The sequence below is a fragment of the Erythrolamprus reginae genome, chromosome 4 (assembly GCF_031021105.1).
Source record: "Erythrolamprus reginae isolate rEryReg1 chromosome 4, rEryReg1.hap1, whole genome shotgun sequence".
NCBI lineage: Eukaryota > Metazoa > Chordata > Lepidosauria > Squamata > Dipsadidae > Erythrolamprus > Erythrolamprus reginae.
In genome coordinates this window covers 11080792-11100413 of record NC_091953.1, presented here as the reverse complement: position 1 = coordinate 11100413, position 19622 = coordinate 11080792, and the positions used below count along the sequence as shown (strand labels likewise).

The 19622-nt window shown below is 45.1% G+C and overlaps 1 protein-coding gene across 3 annotated transcripts in view; it reads right to left on the bottom strand.

Annotated features, from left to right (window-relative positions):
* Nucleotides 1–19622, bottom strand: part of FAT3 (FAT atypical cadherin 3) — a 699023-nt gene that overhangs the window by 483328 nt on the left and 196073 nt on the right. For all 3 annotated transcript variants that reach the window (XM_070749626.1, XM_070749624.1, XM_070749625.1), the window contains exon 2: nucleotides 11343–14651. In XM_070749626.1, the coding sequence (XP_070605727.1) occupies nucleotides 11343–14634 (3292 nt within the window). In that variant the 5' untranslated portion in view covers nucleotides 14635–14651. The remainder of the gene's footprint in view (nucleotides 1–11342; nucleotides 14652–19622) is intronic.

The following is a 19622-nucleotide window of genomic DNA, read 5'->3' as shown; positions in this document are numbered from 1 at the left end:
CGCGAATCCATAGACTAGGCTCAGTTGTGAAGCTCTGTAGTGTTCAACTCTCATTGTTAGAGGAAGAAAGATATAGAAAGGTAAAGAAGACACATACAAGGGCGGGAAGTGACTGCTGTACCCGCTCACCGTACGAGAAGAGGCGTTCAGGTAAGCAATCAACGCCTATTCTCCGTACTGAAGGAGCGGGTCCAGCAGTCACATGGGACATACCCAATAGATGGTCCCTAGGGTGGGATTAGCTTGCTATCGTGTGAGATAACGGATTGGAGTACCCTTCTGCCGAAGGCAGCGTCCGCTGAAGCGTAAGAATCAATCTTGTAGTGCCTGATGAAGGAATTTGGCGAGGCCCAAGTGGCTGCTTTGCAGACCTCCTCCAACGGGGCTTGAGTCGCCCAAGCGGCCGAGGTGGCTGCGCTCCTGGTGGAATGCGCTGTGATGTTCCTTGGAACTGAGAGGGAGGCCGACTCATAGGCCTTAGATATAGTCCCTCTGATCCAACGGCCTATTACTGTTGAAGACACTTTGGCCCCCATGACTCTGGGATGATAGGCTACAAAAAGTGCTTCTGACCTCCGAAAGGGTCCTGTGCGTTGGATATAGATTCTCAGCGCTCTGGTGAGATCCAGGGTGTGCCATCTAATTGCCAAGGGATGGTCTCGTTGGAGGCAGAAGGAAGGTAGGACAATATCCTGAGATCTGTGGAACATGGAACTGACCTTGGGTAAGAAGGTGGGGTCCAGTCGCAAGACTACCTTGTCCTGATGGAATTGACAAAGGTCCTGCCTGATTGAGAGGGCAGCCAGCTCCGAAATGCGTCGGGCAGAGGTAATAGCCACCAGGAATGCTACCTTAAAGGATAGGTACCTGAGGGACGCCGATTTTAGGGGTTCGTATGGTGCCTGCGTGAGGGAATGGAGAACCCGTGGCAAATCCCAGGATGGGTACCTGTGGACCTTGGAAGGTCTGAGGTTGGCTATGCCCTTGAGGAATTCCTGAACTTCAGGGAAGGATCGGAGAGGCTGTCTGCGGGGACCCCCTAGGACAGATGAAATGGCTGCCAGATGACGCCGGAGGGTGCTGGTGGAAAGTCCTTTATGGAAGCCTTGCATAAGGAAGGAAATTATTCTGTGTATGGGGATGCACAGAGGGGAGAGACCTTCCTGTAGACACCACTGGTGAAACTTGGACCACGTGTGGTCGTAGATTCGATTGGTCGAACCCCTTCTGGCCTTTAAAATGACCTCCACTGAATCGGGGTCAAGACCACGCAGTTCTAAATCTCTCCTGATAACAGCCAGGCGGTGAGGTGGAACCACTCCGGGTCTGGATGGAAAGAGGCCCCCTGCCGCAGCATATCCCCCGAAACGGGGAGTCGCCAAGGGTCCTGGACGGACAGCTGTTGGAGATCCGCGAACCAGGGCCGGCGGGGCCAGTGAGGGGCGATTAGGATTACTCGGGCCCTCTCGGTGAGGACCTTGTGAATCACGTCCGGGAGGATTGGAATTGGAGGAAATGCGTAGAGTAGGCCTGGAGGCCATGGACTCCGGAGGGCATTGATTGCTTCCGCTCCCGGGGATGGAAATCTGGAATAGAAGCGAGGGAGTTGGGCGTTCGCATTGGTCGCGAAGAGATCCAGGATTGGTAGGCCGAATCTGAGGGTGATTTGATGGAACAGGTCTTGATGGAGGTTCCACTCTCCTGGGTCTATCGTTGCCCGGGATAGCCAATCCGCCTGGACGTTGAGACTCCCCGAGATGTGATCGGCTAGGAGCGACTGGAGATGTTTTTCCGCCCAAAGGCCCAACTTGAGGGCCTCCCTCATGAGAGCCTTGGATCTCGTGCCCCCCTGTCTGCAAATATGGCTTTTCGTGGCAATGTTGTCGGTGAGGATGAGAACGTGCCGGTTGGGAATGCGAGGAGAGAAATGCTTCAGAGCCAGGGAAACGGCTCTTAACTCTAGCCAATTGATTGGCCTGGAAGTTTCCTCCGGGGACCACGTGCCCTGGGCTATCATCCCCTGGGCGTGGGCGCCCCATCCCGATAGACTGGCATCTGTGGTGATGACAAATTGATCCGGGCACCTGAACGGGGATCCTCTGTCCATGGCCGGAGACTTCCACCACTTGAAGGATCTGCGAACACTCAGTGGGATGACAATGCGTCGATTTGAGTTGCTGTGCCCTGATCTCTGAAAAGGTAACAGGAGCCACTGGAGTTCCCTAGCATGAAGGCGAGCCCAGGGAATGATGCCTATGCATGACACCATCTTCCCCAAAAGGGAAGATAGAGTAACTATGGAAACTGAAGAATTAGATAAAATGTTAGAAATTAACTCCACTATACTGAGTTTTCTCTCGGGAGAGAGAAAAACCTGGGAGGATTCTGAATCAATAATGGATCCCAGGTGAGAAATGGATGTGGAAGGTTGGAGGTGGCTTTTATCAAAGTTGATGGAAAATCCATGGTCCTGAAGGACTGACATGGTGACAGAAAGGTCTGTTTTCACTTTCTCTAGGGAGTTCCCATGAATCAAAATATCATCAAGATAACATAAAATGTGGATGGGAAACGCCCGGATATAGGCCGCCAGGGACCCCAAGAGCTTTGTAAAGACCCGAGGGGCCGAGGAAAGGCCAAATGGCATCGCCCTATACTGGAAATGCCTGCCTTGAAAGGAAAAACGTAAAAATTTTCTGTGGCATTTGGCTATAGGAATGTGAAGGTAGGCCTCAGTGAGGTCTAAGGAGACCATGAAATCTCCCGAGTGAATGGCGGCCAAAATAGAAGACAAGGAGTGCATCTTAAACTTCCTATATTTGATGAATAGATTTAGTTTCTTTAAATCCAAAATAGCTCTCCAACCTCCGGAGGACTTTGGAACCATAAATAGGATGGAGTAAAAACCTAGGCCCTTCTGACCGGAAGGGACCGGTTGAATGGCTCTGATGGACAATAGATGAGAAATGGCCTCCTCCATACGGTTACAATCTGAGGATGACCTGGGAGAAGGGCAGGAAATAAAACGTTTAGGGGGAGGAGAAATAAATTCTAAAAGAAGGCCTGTTTGAACAGTGTCAATGACCCAAGGGTCCTTGGAGGTGAGACGCCAATTAGAGGCGAAATGAGCTAGGCGACCCCCTATGGGAATAGAGGTAAGATTACCATCTAGGTTTTTTTGAAGCCCTGTTAGAGGAAGCTCCCCTTTGGAAGCGAAACCCTCTACCCCTGGAGTTCCTACCTTGGGAACGAAAGCGGGGGGAATACTGACCTGGAGATCTCTGGTAGGAAGCCGCTTGATCTTGCTGGCGCCCTGGGCGACGAAAGGACTGCGTTTTGGTAGCCTTTTTTGTGGTTGGACCCAAAACTTTCTTCTTGTCCGTGGTTTCCGTGAGGAGTGGATCCAGAAGATCACCGAAGAGAAGGTCGCGCTTTAAGGGACCCTGGGATAACTGCCACTTTTGGCGAACTCCCGCTTGCCAAGGGCGAATCCATAGGAGTCTTCTTGCCGTAGTAGAAGCTGCAATAGACTTAGCAGAAAATCTAGTAGATTGCAAGGTGGCATCAGCCACGTACTGGGCAGCTGCAAAGACCTTGTTGAAGTCTTGTTGACCTCTCAAGTCATCGGGAGGAATATGCTGTTGAAGTTGGCGAAGCCACAGCAGCATGGCTCTGGAGAAAAAGGAAGCCGCTGCAGAGCTTTTAGTGGCCCAGGAATCAGCGGTGAATCCTCTTTTGAGCATTTGCTCAATGCGCTTGTCCTCTGGGCGGAGGACTTCCTCCGCCTCGCCTGGCACAGCCGCTGCCGAGTGAAGAATCTTGACAGGTTCATCCGGTTTGGGAAAGGATAGAAGCTCTTCATAGGAAGAGGAAAGTTTGTACAACTTTCTGTCCTTGGTGGAGGGATTAAGGCCAGAGGCTGGAAATTCCCACTGTTTGAGTAAAGCATCTTTAAACAACTTAGGCATAGGAATTACCTCGTTATCCTCCTGTTCCTCTGTGAAGTAAGGTAAATTCTCCTCCGGAGGATCAGTGGAAGTGGAGGCTTGTTTCTCCTGGGCCGCTAATCCCGTAGAAATTCTAGCTTTGAGGAGGAGAGATTTGAATAATTGAGAAGGAAAAATAGTAATTGGAGGAGGAACCTTTATTTGGGATTCCTCATCATCTGATAAGCCTTGAAAAGGATCCTCATCATCCTCTATATCCTCATATTCATCCTGGGAGGAATCTGAATCATCCTGCATAGGAGCTCTGACCGCTGGGGGAGAACCCAAGGGGCGGGAGGAGCGAGAAGGAGGAAGAGGTAAGGGAAGCTCATTGATGGTGGAGAGTTTGGCATCAATGGCTTTGGACAACACAGCAAAAATAGACTGGAACTCAGGAGGTAAGCTGGAAATATCAGCAGAAATGGCAGAAGAATCCCTAAAGGCCTGGGAGGATCCTGGCTGGGGGGAATCTTCAATAATATCTGGTTCCTCTGGACCTATGCCCCATAGGTTAGGTTGGGGTCTGTCTAGGTTTGGCTCATCCAGAGATAACACAGGGACCCCAGAAGGAGGAAGACTAGAAGCCTCTGGAGGGTCTTGACTACTGATTACTTGGGCCTGCACTTTCAAACGTTTTGCTGATTTGTCATGGATTTTTTGTAGGGCTAGGTCCCTTCTCTTCTCGGCCCTGGTGACCTTGGTCGAGGGGCGGGCCCCTGGAGAAGAGGAGGAAGAGGCCTGGGGGATACTAGTAATCTCATCGCCTGTAGGCCTGGCCTCTCTGGGACCTTTAGTTGTGCCTCTCTTGGGAAAAGTAGCCATAGTCTGACAATTAACAGAAGACAAGGCTGAGCCAATAACTGAATAATAAGGAGAAGAATTTCAAGGACTTCCCAAGAGGAATGGATCCTGCTTCGAGGCCTCGAAGCTGCTGAAACTTGAGGACAATCTGGGCAAACCCAGAGTTCGTGCCCCCAAATCCAGCGGGGCCAGCCTCCTTAAACTTTATAATTAAGTAAACCAAGGCACTCTGGTTGGAGGCTTAGCCGGTGGAGAATTTAGCCTGGGACCCCCAAGGCCCGCTCCGGGATCCACGCGGTGGACTGAGGCCTACGCGGCTGGCAGGAGGCCAACACGAGAGGCCTAGATTTAAAAAGGGCGCGAAGGCCTTCGCGCCGAAAAAATCGCTCCGTAATTTTCTTAAAGGGGAAGCGATCGACTAAGTCCAGGAGACTAGAAGGCGTCTCACTCCGCAGGAGGTATTTCTTAAGCCCTTAAATATATTGTATACAATCAATAATCAATAATTCAATAGATTAATACTTGCACCAGGACCTCCAGGCCAAGGGATTAGAAGAATCCACAAGCGGCCGCAGGAATCGTAACCGGCAAAACCGCCGGGGGAAAACGAAACCGCAACTTCTCCAAAGGAAAAAAGCCGAGCCGCAAACGGCTGGCGCTATTAGTGCAAGTAAATAATAATGATAAAACAAATCTTACTACTTTAGAAGAAAAGGATCGAAGGGAAGGTGTTAGAATGTTGAACGAGCTATCACAATACAACCGCAGGATATGCGAACTGAGCGAATTCTGGGGAAGGGGCGGATCCGGCAAGCTTTTTTAATACTAGGCTCAGTTCCACCGGATTGGACATGAGCAACCCATGTGACTGCTGGACCCGCTCCTTCAGTACGGAGAATACTGTGTGGCTTTATGCAACTAGCATATTAAAGACATCCCCATTATGGGCTAATATATTTAACAGAAATGATTATTGCAGCCCTTGGTCTGTAATAATAATAATAATAATAATAATAATAATAATTTATTAGACTTGTATGCCGCCCCTCTCCGGAGACTGTAACAGGGAGAACAGCAAAAGGTTGCTGTTCCTTTTTATTTATTTATTTCCACTTCCCATTTTTGCTTAGCTGCACAAGTTTCCAGGAATGGTATAAACATGCCAGAGTCAAGGTCATTTCTAAAGAGTTCCACAGAGCCACACATAAAACCCATAGATCTCTCTTCTTAACAATTAATCCGAGCTGGTGACTTTTACAGCTGATTTATTGCCCAATTGGGTCTTAAGTCTGCCACTATCTTAAAAGAACTTCTGCCATCATTTCTGACCGTTAAGCGCAGTTATATCTTCCCTTGGAATGAATGGGCAATTACCGGGGAGGTAGATATATTCTAAAATCCACTCTCAATTGGCTCGAGTAAAGTGTGAAAACTTAGCGGTGCCTCACTTGAAGGAAACACTGCCCACCAAAGATGCACAGGCTTTTGAAAACCAACTTCCTCAGGGCTGATTTTGTTTTTTTTCCAATCTTCAAACAATGCTATGGAAAACTACAATCCATAGAAAGCTGCAATCCAAAACTACACTGCTCAAAAAAATAAAGGGAGCACTTAAACAACACAACACAATACAACTCCCAAGTAAATCAAATTTCTGTGAAATGAAACTGTCCACTTAGGAAGCAAATTATGCTCATGTTACACCAACACTCCGCAGTCTGCATTGGTTGCCCATCAGTTTCCGGTCACAATTCAAAGTGTTGGTTATGACCTATAAAGCCCTTCATGGCACCGGACCAGATTATGTCAGGGACCGCCTTCTGCTGCACGAATCCCAGCGACCAGTTAGGTCCCACAGAGTGGATCTTCTCCGGGTCCCGTCAACTAAACAATGTCGCTTGGCGGGACCCAGGGGAAGAGCCTTCTCTGTGGCGGCCCCGGCTCTCTGGAACCAACTCCCCCCAAAGATTAGAATTGCCCTCACCCTCCTTGCCTTTCGTAAGCTACTTAAAACCCACCTCTGCCGTCAGGCATGGGGGAATTGAGATCCTCTTTCCCCCTAGACCTTTACAATTCTATGCATGGTATGTATGTATGTATGTTTGGGTTTTTATATTAATGGGTATTTTAATCGTTTTTAGTATTAGATTACTATTGTGCACTGTTTTATTGTTGCTGTTAGCCGCCCCGAGTCTCCGGAGAGGGACGGCATACAAATCCAATAAATAAATAAATAAATAAATAAACTGATTGACAATCAATTTCACATGCTGTTGTGCACATTCAACTTTGCACAGAACAAAGTATTCAATGAGCATATTTCATTGAATACAGATCTAGGATGTGTTATTTGAATGTTCCCTTTATTTTTCTGAGCAGTATACAATCCTTGCAATTCAGAAACAACTGATATTTTTTTCTCCAAGAGTTTATTTAGACCTAGCAGAAGATGTCAAAGTGTCTTGAGAATCTTTGAGTCAAAATACTGAGCTACTGCTGCTGTCGTTACAGAATCCAAGTTTCAACACAGTCTCTCGAAGAAGATTTGCAAGTTTTTTTAATGTTTTCTTTAAATAAACCAATCCCCAGAGTATGTATAACTGTCTGGCTTTCATAAACAGCTTTGAATACTGGTGTCCGATTGAGAGGGCCAAAACGGAGACGTCTCATGTTTGATAAAATTGTGATGGCCAAAACAGAGACTTCTTGTACTTTCCAGCCAAAGAGAAAATTTATAGCTCTTCGGAAAACCAAATGCATCTCCATCATCAATCATACTGACCTTATAATCTACTATTCTATTTAAGAAATATGTTCTAGGATGTATTAATCCGTCTTACAAACACAGAACCTTTTTTAATACTGTAATTCCCGAGTTTAATGTTTGTTCCATGTTGCTTTAAATTAGTTCTCCATGAAGAGCACATAAGAAATGAAAACGGAAATGTAAAGACAAGGATGGAACATTCTATCATATGTGGTGGCAATGCTCCAAAGCAAATAAAAATTGGAAACAGATGAAGATATAGCTACAGGAAATAACAGAAGCACAAATAGAATTTAAACCTCAACTATTCTTATTAGGAATAATTAATGGAAAGATAATGAAACAACTCCAATATATAATGAATCCAGCGGCCGATAAGGTCCCAAAGAGTTGGCCTTCTCCAGGTCCTGTCGACCAAACAATGTCGTTTGGCGGGCCCCAGGGGAAGAGCCTTCTCTGTGGCGGCCCCAGCCCTCTGGAATCAACTCCCCCCAGAGATTAGAACAGCCCCCACCTTCCTTGTCTTTCGCAAATTACTCAAGACCCACCTTTATCGCCAAGCATGGGGGAGTTAAGATATTCTTTCCCCCTAGGCCATTACAAGTTATGCATGGTATGTTTGTGTGTATGTTTGGTTTTTATAATAAGGGTTTTTAGTTGTTTTATTAATTGGATTGATACATGCTGTTTTTTTTTATCATTGTTGTTAGCCGCCCCGAGTCTGCGGCGAGGGGCAGCTTACAAATCCAATAATAATAATGAATAAATAATAATAATAATAATAATCGGTTTAGATTCTAGTAGTTGTGAAGATGGATATGGGTCAGAAGTAGAAATGTCAACATCTGCAAAAATGATAGACAAAAGCATCACAAATTCAAACGTCTACCCTTTTTAAGCTGAAAATCACAACACTAGAAATGGTTTTCTTCTTGGTGTCTGGGGAAAGTGTGAGCCTGTGAATTTTAGCTAGTTCCCAGGAGACAAAACTGAATTTCCCAGTGTGAACCGACATGCGGAAAGTCTCCCTGTTTTAAAAGCTTTCAATCATTTCTTTGGCATCAAAGAAGACAGTGAGAGCGAGGAGATATAATGGATTTCTGCCCTCTGTTCCCTCCTAGATTTAGGGCAGTGCTTAATGCAAAGCTAGTCCTTAATGAAATTTCTTCGAAATTCAAAGTAATGACTTCTAATTTCCTCACTTAATCTAATGTTACAGCTACTCCATTAATGTCACCACCTATTAGACAGTTAATAACCAGCTTGTTTAGCTGCAATTTTATCGTAGGGATGCATATTCTGGGCACTTCCTTTTCCTGATTTGGATAATGTTCAGTAATGGCAGTGGGGAAACAGACGTAATTTAAATATCTGAAAGCCTTCAGACCCTTAATCCCCTCTGGAAAATGAGAATGTTTAATGTCATTTGCATTTCTAAAAAAAAATAAATGAAACAAGCCTAAAGTTCATACGCCTAGCTTGTTTCTACACTTAATTCTGGATTAATCAGCGCTGACTCTGAATTACCATATTCCCATTCTGTATATTTTATTAGGTTTTTTTTTTAAAGCCCCTTCAGTAACACCAGAAAGAACAATGCACCCACCAAGGTAATCATCTGTTTCTCCATCCATCTGACAATCCACTTTGCACTTCTAATTTTGCTGTATCAGAATTCATGTTTCTGATGGGGTCAAGGGTGTATAGACGGCCTAACAGGCTGGGCGGCATAATTTACAGTTGTCATCCCATAATATCTCGCGGTAATGGAATCACACCGAGGCGCCCTTCGCTTCCTACTCCCGAACAAGAGCAATGGCAAAGGGGAAGCTTGCAATTTTGTGGCTCTATTGGGGCAGATGTAACTGAACAGTCAATCACTGTCGTTACAATTGGAAAATACATGTGGTAAGAAACTTAACTGATGTTTCCATCAACCCAAGTTCGCTCGTCTGTCAGTCGTCTGCAGGAGGAGGTTGCACTTACCGGCCACTTCCTGTATGCTCTCCGGGACTCTTGCGGGCGGGCACCCATCCGACGGGCGGCACGCGCACATCGGAGTGAGATTTGGCTTCTGTGCATGTGCAGCAAGAGAAATCTCGCGCGAGGACATGTGTGTGTGCAAGATTTCACCATTTTGGTGATTTCTTTGCTTCTGCGCATGCAGAAAACCACAAAAAATTGGTGAAATCTCACCCGCGAGAACATCCTCACGCGAGATTTAGCTTGCTGCGCATGCGCAGAGGCCAATTCTCCACTGCACTGCTACGGAGAGTCCAATGTGGGTTATTCTTCAGCCTCATTGGCAGGGACTGAGTTAAAAATTAACATATTTATTATGTCCCGCCCCTTAGCTGCCCCATTAGGTCAGTCTTAAAAACTCAGTCATAGTGTAGGGACTGTGAGTTTGTTTCTCTCTAATAAATTTGCTTAATGGACTAACATATTCTCCCTCTTTTTTTCTTTCTTTCACAGACTCTAATACAGATGACCAGAAAACCTAGAGAGTCACTGCCTCCGGGACATTACTCTTTATTGTATCATCCCTCAGAGGCCTCTGCACTCTGGTAGCAGAGCCTTGACCACAGGGATTGCTGGCTTGGGTCCCTGACGTTCGCGATCATGCGCAGAGGCTAAATCTCATCCGTGAATGCATGTACACGCGTTGGGAGTGCGGAGATGTGTGTGCATCTCTATTTCCACTAACAGATCGCCGATCCTACCCATACCGGGTGCAACCGTCTACTGGTCGTCAGAGAGTCGGTTGCAAAGGGAGGCTCTATCTACTCACCCAGATGCCACCATTTGTGGGGTTTTTATGCTTTGTGCATGCCTAAAATCATTCTGTGCATGTGCAGAGGGTAAACAAATCCAAATGGTGGCTTCCAGGCAGAGGGGTGGAGCCTCACGCTCCCTTCGCAATCAGTTCTCTAACAACTTACAGGCACGAGCAAACCAGGACCATTTCCCCCACATCAACCAACCCCTAGTTTGCATGATAAAACCCCAAAAGAGAGACACATTTGCAAATCGATGCATCGGTTCCATACATACATTCTATACTCAAACATATCTACTGCTTTCTCTTTCCCTTGTTTATTCTGAAATTCAAATGTAAGCCTGGACATTTCATTGCAGTCCATAAGTTTATTTATAATCATATTGTCTGTTGGGAGATTATTATCCTTCCACATTTGTGCATAAGCTAATCTCGCTGCAGTTATTATATGGATGATCAGGTACTATTTTGATTTTGCATACAGTGTTCCCTCGCTTTTCACGGGAGATGCGTTCCGAGACCGCCCGCAAAAGTTGAATTTCCGCAAAGTAGAGATGCGGAAGTAAATACACTAATTTTTGGCTATGAACAGTATCACAAGCCATCCCTTAAGACTTTAAACCCCTAAATTGCAATTTTCCATTCCCTTAGCAACCATTCAGATTATTACTCCACATGTTTATTTATTAAAGTTTATTTTTAAAAAAATATTTATTAAAGGCAGACGAAAGTTTGGCGATGACATGACGTCATCGGGTGGGAAAAACCGTGGTATAGGGGGGGAAACCCGCAAAGTATTTTTTAATTAATATTTTTGAAAAACCGTGGCATAGACTTTCCGCGAAGTTCGAACCCGCGAAAATCGAGGGAACACTGTATTGCCCACTAACAAGGGCACTTCTGTCCCTTCTGTTATTATGCAGGATGGTCAGAAATTACAACTTTGGCTCTAAAAGAGTACCCTTACACATGCATTGCAGAGAGAGAGAGAGAAAGAGGATCCACTTACCCGTTTCTTCATCTATGTTAAAACGTCCAAGTCCACTGCCGTCACGGATGGAATATTGGATCTCGCCGTCTCGGCCAGTATCATCATCCCGTGCATTGACTTGCAAAACACTCGTGCCGATACGGGAATTTTCCTTCACGGAGCCAATGACCACAAAGTCAGAAAAATAAGGCGTGTAGAGGTTTTCATTCACATCCACCACTTCGATTTCCACAAAGGACACCGAGGATAAGGAAACGGGTCGCCCCTTATCCTTGGCTCGCACGGTCAAATTGTAGAACTGCTGCTTCTCATAATCGAGCTCTTTGCTGAGCCGGATGGCGCCACTGGACTTGTCTATTTCAAACCGCCCGTTGTAATCATTCACCAAAGAGTAACGCACTTGTCCCCCGAGACCAAGATCCGGATCTTGGGTTTCAAGCCAAGCGATGACGGTACCAATGGGTAAATCTTCCAAGACTTTCACACTATAGCTGGGTGGGATGAAAACTGGAGCACAATCATTGACGTCATCCAAAAACACCTTCAAGGGAACGACAGAAAACTGCTGTTGTCCATTCTCTGCTCTGTCTCTTGCTTCTATCTTTAATGTAAAATTTGCCTTCGCTTCCCTATCCAGGTGATCCCCCACGTAAATGATCCCCGTGGAGCTATTGATTACAAATTGCCGTGTGTCTGTCAAGATAGAGTAAACCACTTCTCCGTTTACTCCCAGATCTCGGTCCCTGGCCTCTACCTGGATAATCTCCACACCGATACTTGTACTTTCCAAAATATTAACGGTGTAACTTTCCTGCAAAAATACAGGCTTGTTATCATTGGCATCTTCCACGGTGACGGTAAGTAATCTCCATGTGGCTTTCTGGGGGTTGCCCAAGTCGTAAATGGTAATATTAAGAAGATACAGTTCTGTCTTCTCGCGATCCAGCGCCATAAGGACCTTCAGCAGACCTGTCTCCATTTCAAGGTTGAAACAGCTTTCAGTGTTACCAGATGATATGGTGTAGAGGACCTTTCCGTTAAATCCAGAATCGGCATCGTAGGCTTTGATTCGATGTATGGTAGCACCAACAGGGAGATCTTCTCTGACTGACAGGTCTGAGGGAAAGGATTTATCAAAATGCGGGGCCTGCCTGTTCACAGAATAAAAATCAAGAAAGCCATCTTCAGAATTAAGTTTGACGTTGGCTTTGGCCTTTTTCAGAAGTTTCTCTGCCAGTCTCTGAGCGACCCTGGTTTCTCTGCAGCTAAAGGTCTTGGAAGAAACCTTTCCGTGAACTACTGAAATGTTGACAAACATAGAGTCCGCAAAATGTTCCCCATCGGTTGCCGTGATCCGAAGTCCAAAATTACTGGCCTTGATGCCAGCACCAGCAAGAGACTTTTTAAGCTGTAGAACTCCCGAGTCGGGATTCAGGTAAAAAAACCCCAATTCGTTACCTGAAATAATTTTGTATTTCACCAACTCCAGCTCATCGATATCTATAGCAGAGACAGCTGTGATATGCCCACTGATAGGAAAATCTGAGGAGATGACCCCTTGACAAGCCACCTTCTCAAAGAGTGGCTTGTTGTCGTTCACGTTGCCTATGACGATTGTGACGTTTACCTCACTTTCATGGCGGTAAGGGGAACCCCAATCCGAAGCCCTCACAATAAAGCGGTAACTCTCTGGGGAAGACTCAAAATCCAGTTCTTCGGACGTGCTAATAACTCCAGTAAACTGGTTGATGGAGAAGGGGAGTGAATTTAAACTAGCGATGCTGTACGTGATGTAGCCATTTTCCCCACGATCTTTGTCAAAGGCAGAAATCGATAGAATATTAGTCCCCACGGGAACGCTTTCGTTGATATAGGAGTTGTACAAGGGCTGGGTGAACTCTGGAATGTGATCGTTGGCATCTTCGATTCTCACAGCCACCGGTACTTTTAAGTCCCCTTCTTTATTGGTGACTTCCAAGTGATACAATTCCTTGTCAACAATTTTTAAAGGAAGTGCTGTGGTAAGCAACCCAGTTTTGGGATTTATCTTGAAATATTGTGCATCTTCGCCGAGGGTTAATTTGTATTCTTCTGCCTGGGTTTCTGGGGTTAATTTGACAATGGCAACAACTACTCCGGGAGGAGAGAATTCGCTGATTGCGACATCGTAATTTTCCTTTTCAAATTTGACCGGACTCTTCTCTTTCTTAGGACTGGCAATATGGACCAGCTTCATAGCTGAGAACTTTTGAGGAGATCCCTTGTCTTTGGCTTGCAAAGTGAGGTTGTAACCATATGGGAAAGAGTCCCAATCAAGGGTCTTTTTCTCTTTGATTTTGTACTCGTTCAACCATCTCCCCTCCTTGACCAACTGAAAGTACTCCAAGGTATCTCCAGCAACAATAGAAAGGGATTCAATTTCACCATTGGCACCTTCATCTAGGTCATCAACGTTAACTACAGCATACGTAGAGTCCTTATCCAAAGGAAAGGGGACATGTGTCACTACATTAATAGTTGGGGCGTGCTCATTGATACGTTCAATATGGATGTAAAGTTTGGCGGTGCTGCTTACTCCATTGTTACCATACAACTTCATCCCTCGGTCGACAGCCAGAACCTCAAGGTCATAGCGGTTCTTCTCATCATAGTTTAGCCTGCCGCTTAAGGAGATAACCCCGCTGGTGGGATGGACTGAGAACAGATCGACTTTATTTTTAAAATAGTAATAGAATTCGCCGTTCGAACCAATATCAGCGTCCGTTGCAGTGACCTGCGCGATACTAGTCCTCAAAGGTGTGCTTTCAGGTATCGTTACAGAATAAGTGGTGGGTGAAAATAAAGGTCGTAAATCATTCATGTCCAAAACCTGTATGTTCACTTTCGTCCAAGCTTCCAAGTCTTCTCCCCGGACGGAACCTTTTATGACCAATAAATAATTGTCCTGGATTTCTCGGTTGAGTATGGCAGAATTCCCCCCTTTAGTTCTTATCCTAAGGAAACAAAAATCAGCTATCGCCACTTCCTCCGCTTTGAAGAAACCTTCATCATCGCCAGACACAATCCTGTATTTAATGTCCCAAGAGTAGTCAGCCATTGAGATGCCCATTCTGCTTTGGCTATTCAAGTAAGTGCGTGCCGCTGAGTTTTCGTACACCGTGGTGTTGTAAATGGAATGTGTGAAGTGGAAGCCCAGTGGTAAATTCCCTTGGAGGCCATGACAGATTTCACCCAAAAACTGAACGAGCAGGAAGACGAGGCCAGAAGCAGGGGCCAAAGGATATGACCAGTGGCCCATATTCTTCTCCATCACATCATTCTTTCATCCTTTAAAAATAAACAAAAAGAGGACAATGGTTAGCAAGAAACCTATGTATATCATACATGTACATGTAGACATGGAATCAGTCTGACTTTTAAAATCGTCCATCAAATTCTAATCTATTTCCACCATGCTGACAGTTACTTATCAGACAGAAAGAAACTTTACAATTCTCAAATTACAATTGTTTATAAACAGATCAATCATATATATGAGTTAGGCAGAGGGAGGGAGGAAGGAAGGAAGGAAGGAAGGAAGGAAGGGAAGGAAAGAAGGAAAGGAAGGAAGGGAAGAAAGAAAGAAGGAAGGGAGGGAAGGAAGGAGGGAGGGAAGAAAGGAAGGACAGAAGGGAAGGGAGGAAGAAAGGGAAGAAGGAAGGGAAGGAAGGAAGGAGGGAGGGAAGGAAGGAAGGACAGAAGGAATGAAGGGAAGGAAGGAAGGGAAGAAAGAAGGAAGGAAGGAAGTGAGGGAAGGAAGGAAGGGAAGGAAGGAGGGAGGGAGGCAGGGAGGGGAGGAAGGGAGGGAGGGAGGCAGGGAGGGGAGGAAGGGAGGGAGGGAGGAAGGGAGGAAGGAAGGAAGGAAGGAAGGACAAAAGAATTCTTGTGTTTTTATAGCTGCAGAACAGTGGTAACAATACATGAGAATGCCTTATAGATGCACAAATACAACTGGTAAGCTAGAGTCAGTAACTTGTTTTAGCATTTCACCAAGTTCTACAGAATATTAAAAAATTATATGAATTGCCTTACAGATTATATGAATTGCCTTACAGCAATAGATTATGCACCCAATGCAACCTTTAAGCACTCTTTTGCAAATAAAATTTCTACACAGTTTGGGCCACGTGGCATCCCAACTGAATAATTGAACCATTACAAATTAAACAAAAATGCTTCCTAAATATGTGTACATCTGTAAACATGGGGGGATGTGTGGGTGCACACACACACACATTGCAAAATTGTGCTTTACAGTAGCATCCATCAGTATCCATCAGTATATTACGATAATTAAAAAACCATCATGCCACATGCTAGAGCCCAAACTACTGCAATAAATATCCTAGTTTTAGGATAAATTCACACATTAGATGTGTCCAAGGAACACTACTGAAAATCAATCCTTCCTTCCTTCCTTCCTTCCTTCATTCATTCATTCATTCATTCTCTCATTCATTCATTCACTCACTCACTCACTCACTCATTCATTCATCCTGTATAGCCACCCATTCCACTCAATGATACTGAGTGGCTTATAAATTGTTTTCATTTAGAATGTCCTATATATCTATTTGGGATTTATTTTTATTTTTTGGCCATGGAACACACCACCTTTCTCGAGGTTTGTAAATAATATGAATTGGGAAAACGAAATTTCACAATGGCCTTCAAATGATTATCAAATTACTATTAACACCACTGTGGTTGATCATCTGCTATAAGAGTTCAAAGTAGGGGAAGGGGGGGGGGAATCAGGAACTAGCCAATTTAGATAATCTAAATCTTGAAAACAACTTTTAGACTGTTCTTGGATAGCCTTCTCCCTCCCTCCCCACCCGCCACCAATTCTTGGCTTGCAAACTTGTCAGTTGGGATTCTTGAATGTACCGTGAGTCAGCTTTGCATCTTACTGCTTAGCTGGTAGGAAATTTAATGAGATTAGAGGTAGTGTCCGGTCATAAGAGGACTGAATGAAAATGAACTAAATTCGCTCAGCAAATATTCAGAAACAAAGAAAGCGAATGTGATGGTGTCAAGTGGAAGATTAAGAGTTTGATTATTTATTATTTATTATTAGAGTTGAAAGGGACCTTATGGTCATCAAGTTCAACCCCCTGCCTGAGCAGGAAATCCTACAGCACCCCAGCCAAATGGCAGTCCAATCTCCTCTTGAAAGTGTCCAAATTTGGGGAGTCCACAACCTCCGCTGGCAGGCCGTTCCACTGGTTGATCGCTCTCACTGTTAGGAAATTCTTTCTTATCTCCAGGTTGAATCTTTCCTTGGTCAGTTTCCAACCGTTGTTCCTCGTCCGGCCCTCTGGTGCCCTGCAAAACAGTGTGTCCCCCTCCTCTCTGTGGCAACCCCTCAAGTACCTGTATACAGCTATCATGTCCCCCTTTGCCCTTCTTTTTACTAGACTAACCATGCCCAGTTCCAGCAACCTTTCCTCGTATGACCTGGTCTCTAGTCCCCTTATCATTTTAGTTGCTCTTTTCTGCACCCTCTTTAGAGTCCCTATATCTTTTTTCAGTTCAGTTCTGGAGACCTCACCTACAAAAAGATATTGACAAAATTGAACGGGTCCAAAGATGGGCTACAAGAATGGTGGAAGGTCTTAAGCATAAAACGTATTAGGAAAGACTTAATGAACTCAATCTGTATAGTCTGGAGGACAGAAGGAAAAGGGGGGACATGATCGAAACATTTAAATATATTAAAGGGTTAAATAAAGTCCAGGAGGGAAGTGTTTTTAATAGGAAAGTGAACACAAGAACAAGGGGACACAATCTGAAGTTAGTTGGGGGAATGATCAATGCATCGCTCTCCGCACGCGTGGCTGTATCATTAACTCTTGTTCTGAATCCAAGGAGGAGCTAGATAATTGATCTCCTTCTGAGCTGTCTGTCACACTCTCCTCCTCCCTGTCACTCATGTCTTCTTGGTCAGAGGACCCTTCATCAGCAGATTCCATCGGGGGCAAAACAGGCCTGCAGCATGTGGATGTCTCCCCCACATCCACAGTCCTTGGGGCAGGAGCTGGGCCAGAGCTAACCACAACAGCTGCTAGGAAATTTAATGAGATTAGAGGTAGTGTCCGGTCATAAGAGGACTGAGTGAAAATGAACTAAATTCGCTCAGCAAATATTCAGAAACAAAGGGAGCGAATGTGATGGTTTCAAGTGGAAGACTAAGAGTTTGATGACTTGTGTGTGGTTTGGACACACCTAAGAAGGAAAACTACACAGAACTGCAACAATTTGTTTACAGAAGCAGGTGGAGCAAGATTTGTTGCGAGCAGTCCGATCAACTGAAAAATGGAGCTGGTCAAGGTGACTTTTAATTACACGTACTGATTTCTCCGACAATAGCTACTACTAGCACTCCTGCAGAATGAAGTGAACCCTGCTGTCATTCACCTTGTAAATGCAAATTTCCTGAGCCCAAGACAAATACTTCATTACCATATTGATGAAATGTAGGATTTGCTTCCTGTCTTGGTAGAGCGGTGGTATGTAACTGGACCAACGGTTACGGGAAACGCACAGGGACAAAAGAGGAGAGAAATCAAGAAATTGGACACGGGAGAGTAGTAAACGCAAGCCGGTTTTCCGATGCTGATAGGGACCTTGCTGCCCAAAATTGATCAATTGCCTCAATTGGCGCTTAATGGCTTGAGAAACAACATGTATCAAAGAAATGTGTTCCCTCTCTCTTTGCTTTTTTTTTCTTCTTTATAATTTTTTTTTTTGGTAGTAGACCAAGAGTTTACCAAATCACACACAGTGGTACCTCTACTTACAAACTTAATTCGTTCCGTGACCAGGTTCTTAAGTAGAAAAGTTTGTAAGAAGAAGCAATTTTTCCCATAGGAATCAATGTAAAAGCAAACAATGTGTGGGATTGGAGAAACCACAGGGAGGGTGGAGGCCCTGTTTCCTCCCAGGAGATTCCTGGAAAGGCCCCCACGGAGGCTTCTCCCTACCTTTTTCGGCCCTGTTTCCTCCCAGGAGATTCCTAGAGAGGCCCCACAGAGGCTTCTCCCCTCCTTTGTCGGCCCTGTTTCCTCCCAGGAGATTCCTAGAGAGGCCCACAGAGGCTTCCCCGCCTTTTTCGGCCCTGTTTCCTCCCAGGAGATTCCTAGAGAGACCCACAGAGGCTTTCCCCACCTTTTTGGACCCTGTTTCATCCCAGGAGATTCCTGGAGAGGCCCCACGGAGGCTTTTCCCTGCCTTTTCTGGCCCTGTTTCCTCCCAGGAGATTCCTAGAGAGGCCCACAGAGGCTTCTCCCCGCCTTTTTCGGCCCTGTTTCCTCCAAAGAGATTCCTAGAGAGGCCCCACAGAAGCTTCCCCCACCTTTTTCGGCCCTGTTTCCTCCCAGGAGATTCCTAGAGAGGCCCACAGAGGCTTCCCCTGCCTTTTTCGGCCCTGTTTCCTCCCAGGAGATTCCTAGTGAGGCCCCACGGAGGCTTCTCCCTGCCTTTTCCGGTTACAGTTTTGGAGGGTTGGGTTTGTAAGTGGAAAATGGTTCTTGAGAAGAGGTAAAAAAAACTTAAACACCCAGTTCTTATCTAGAGAAGTTCATAAACAGAGGCATTCTTGGGAAGAGGTACCACTGTACAGTGAAGTCTCTAAATTTATACAGTACAGTCCGGTTCTTTTTTTTGGGGGGGGGGAGGAGGCGTTGTTTGCCTGTCTGTTAAATTGCAAATGATGTCACTTGCAGCAACTTATCACACTTGTGTAGCCCCCATCATGGTGCAAATGCCATAAATGATGTTATTTACAGCCATCTGCAGTCATTTGCAAGTGACACATAAGCATACTGCATACCCAAGAAATGCAAATTGTCACATAGGATGAATTTGCATTCTTCACTCAATGGCATCATTACACGAATGACTCAAATCAATACAAACTTCAAAAAAAGTAACATAAATGCAATTGCTTCATGCATATTCTTTCAGATAAAGGAGAAAACTGCCTACCATTTTGGAAGGCTCTCCAGACATCAATGTGGTCCCGTTGCCTCTCTACTTCCCCTAAACCATAGCAAGTGAAATTAAGCTTTTCACTTCATTCTCCAGTGTTGGTTTCTGAATCATCTGTAGAATATTAAATCCTGGCCTACTGTTAGAGCATTAAAAAACTCAAAAGGAAGATGAAAGCCTCCATAGAACTGAGAACCATTGTTGATGTTCTTAATTCCATATGTCTACATGCTAACCTTATGAAACTTCCTAACACAGCTATAAGTT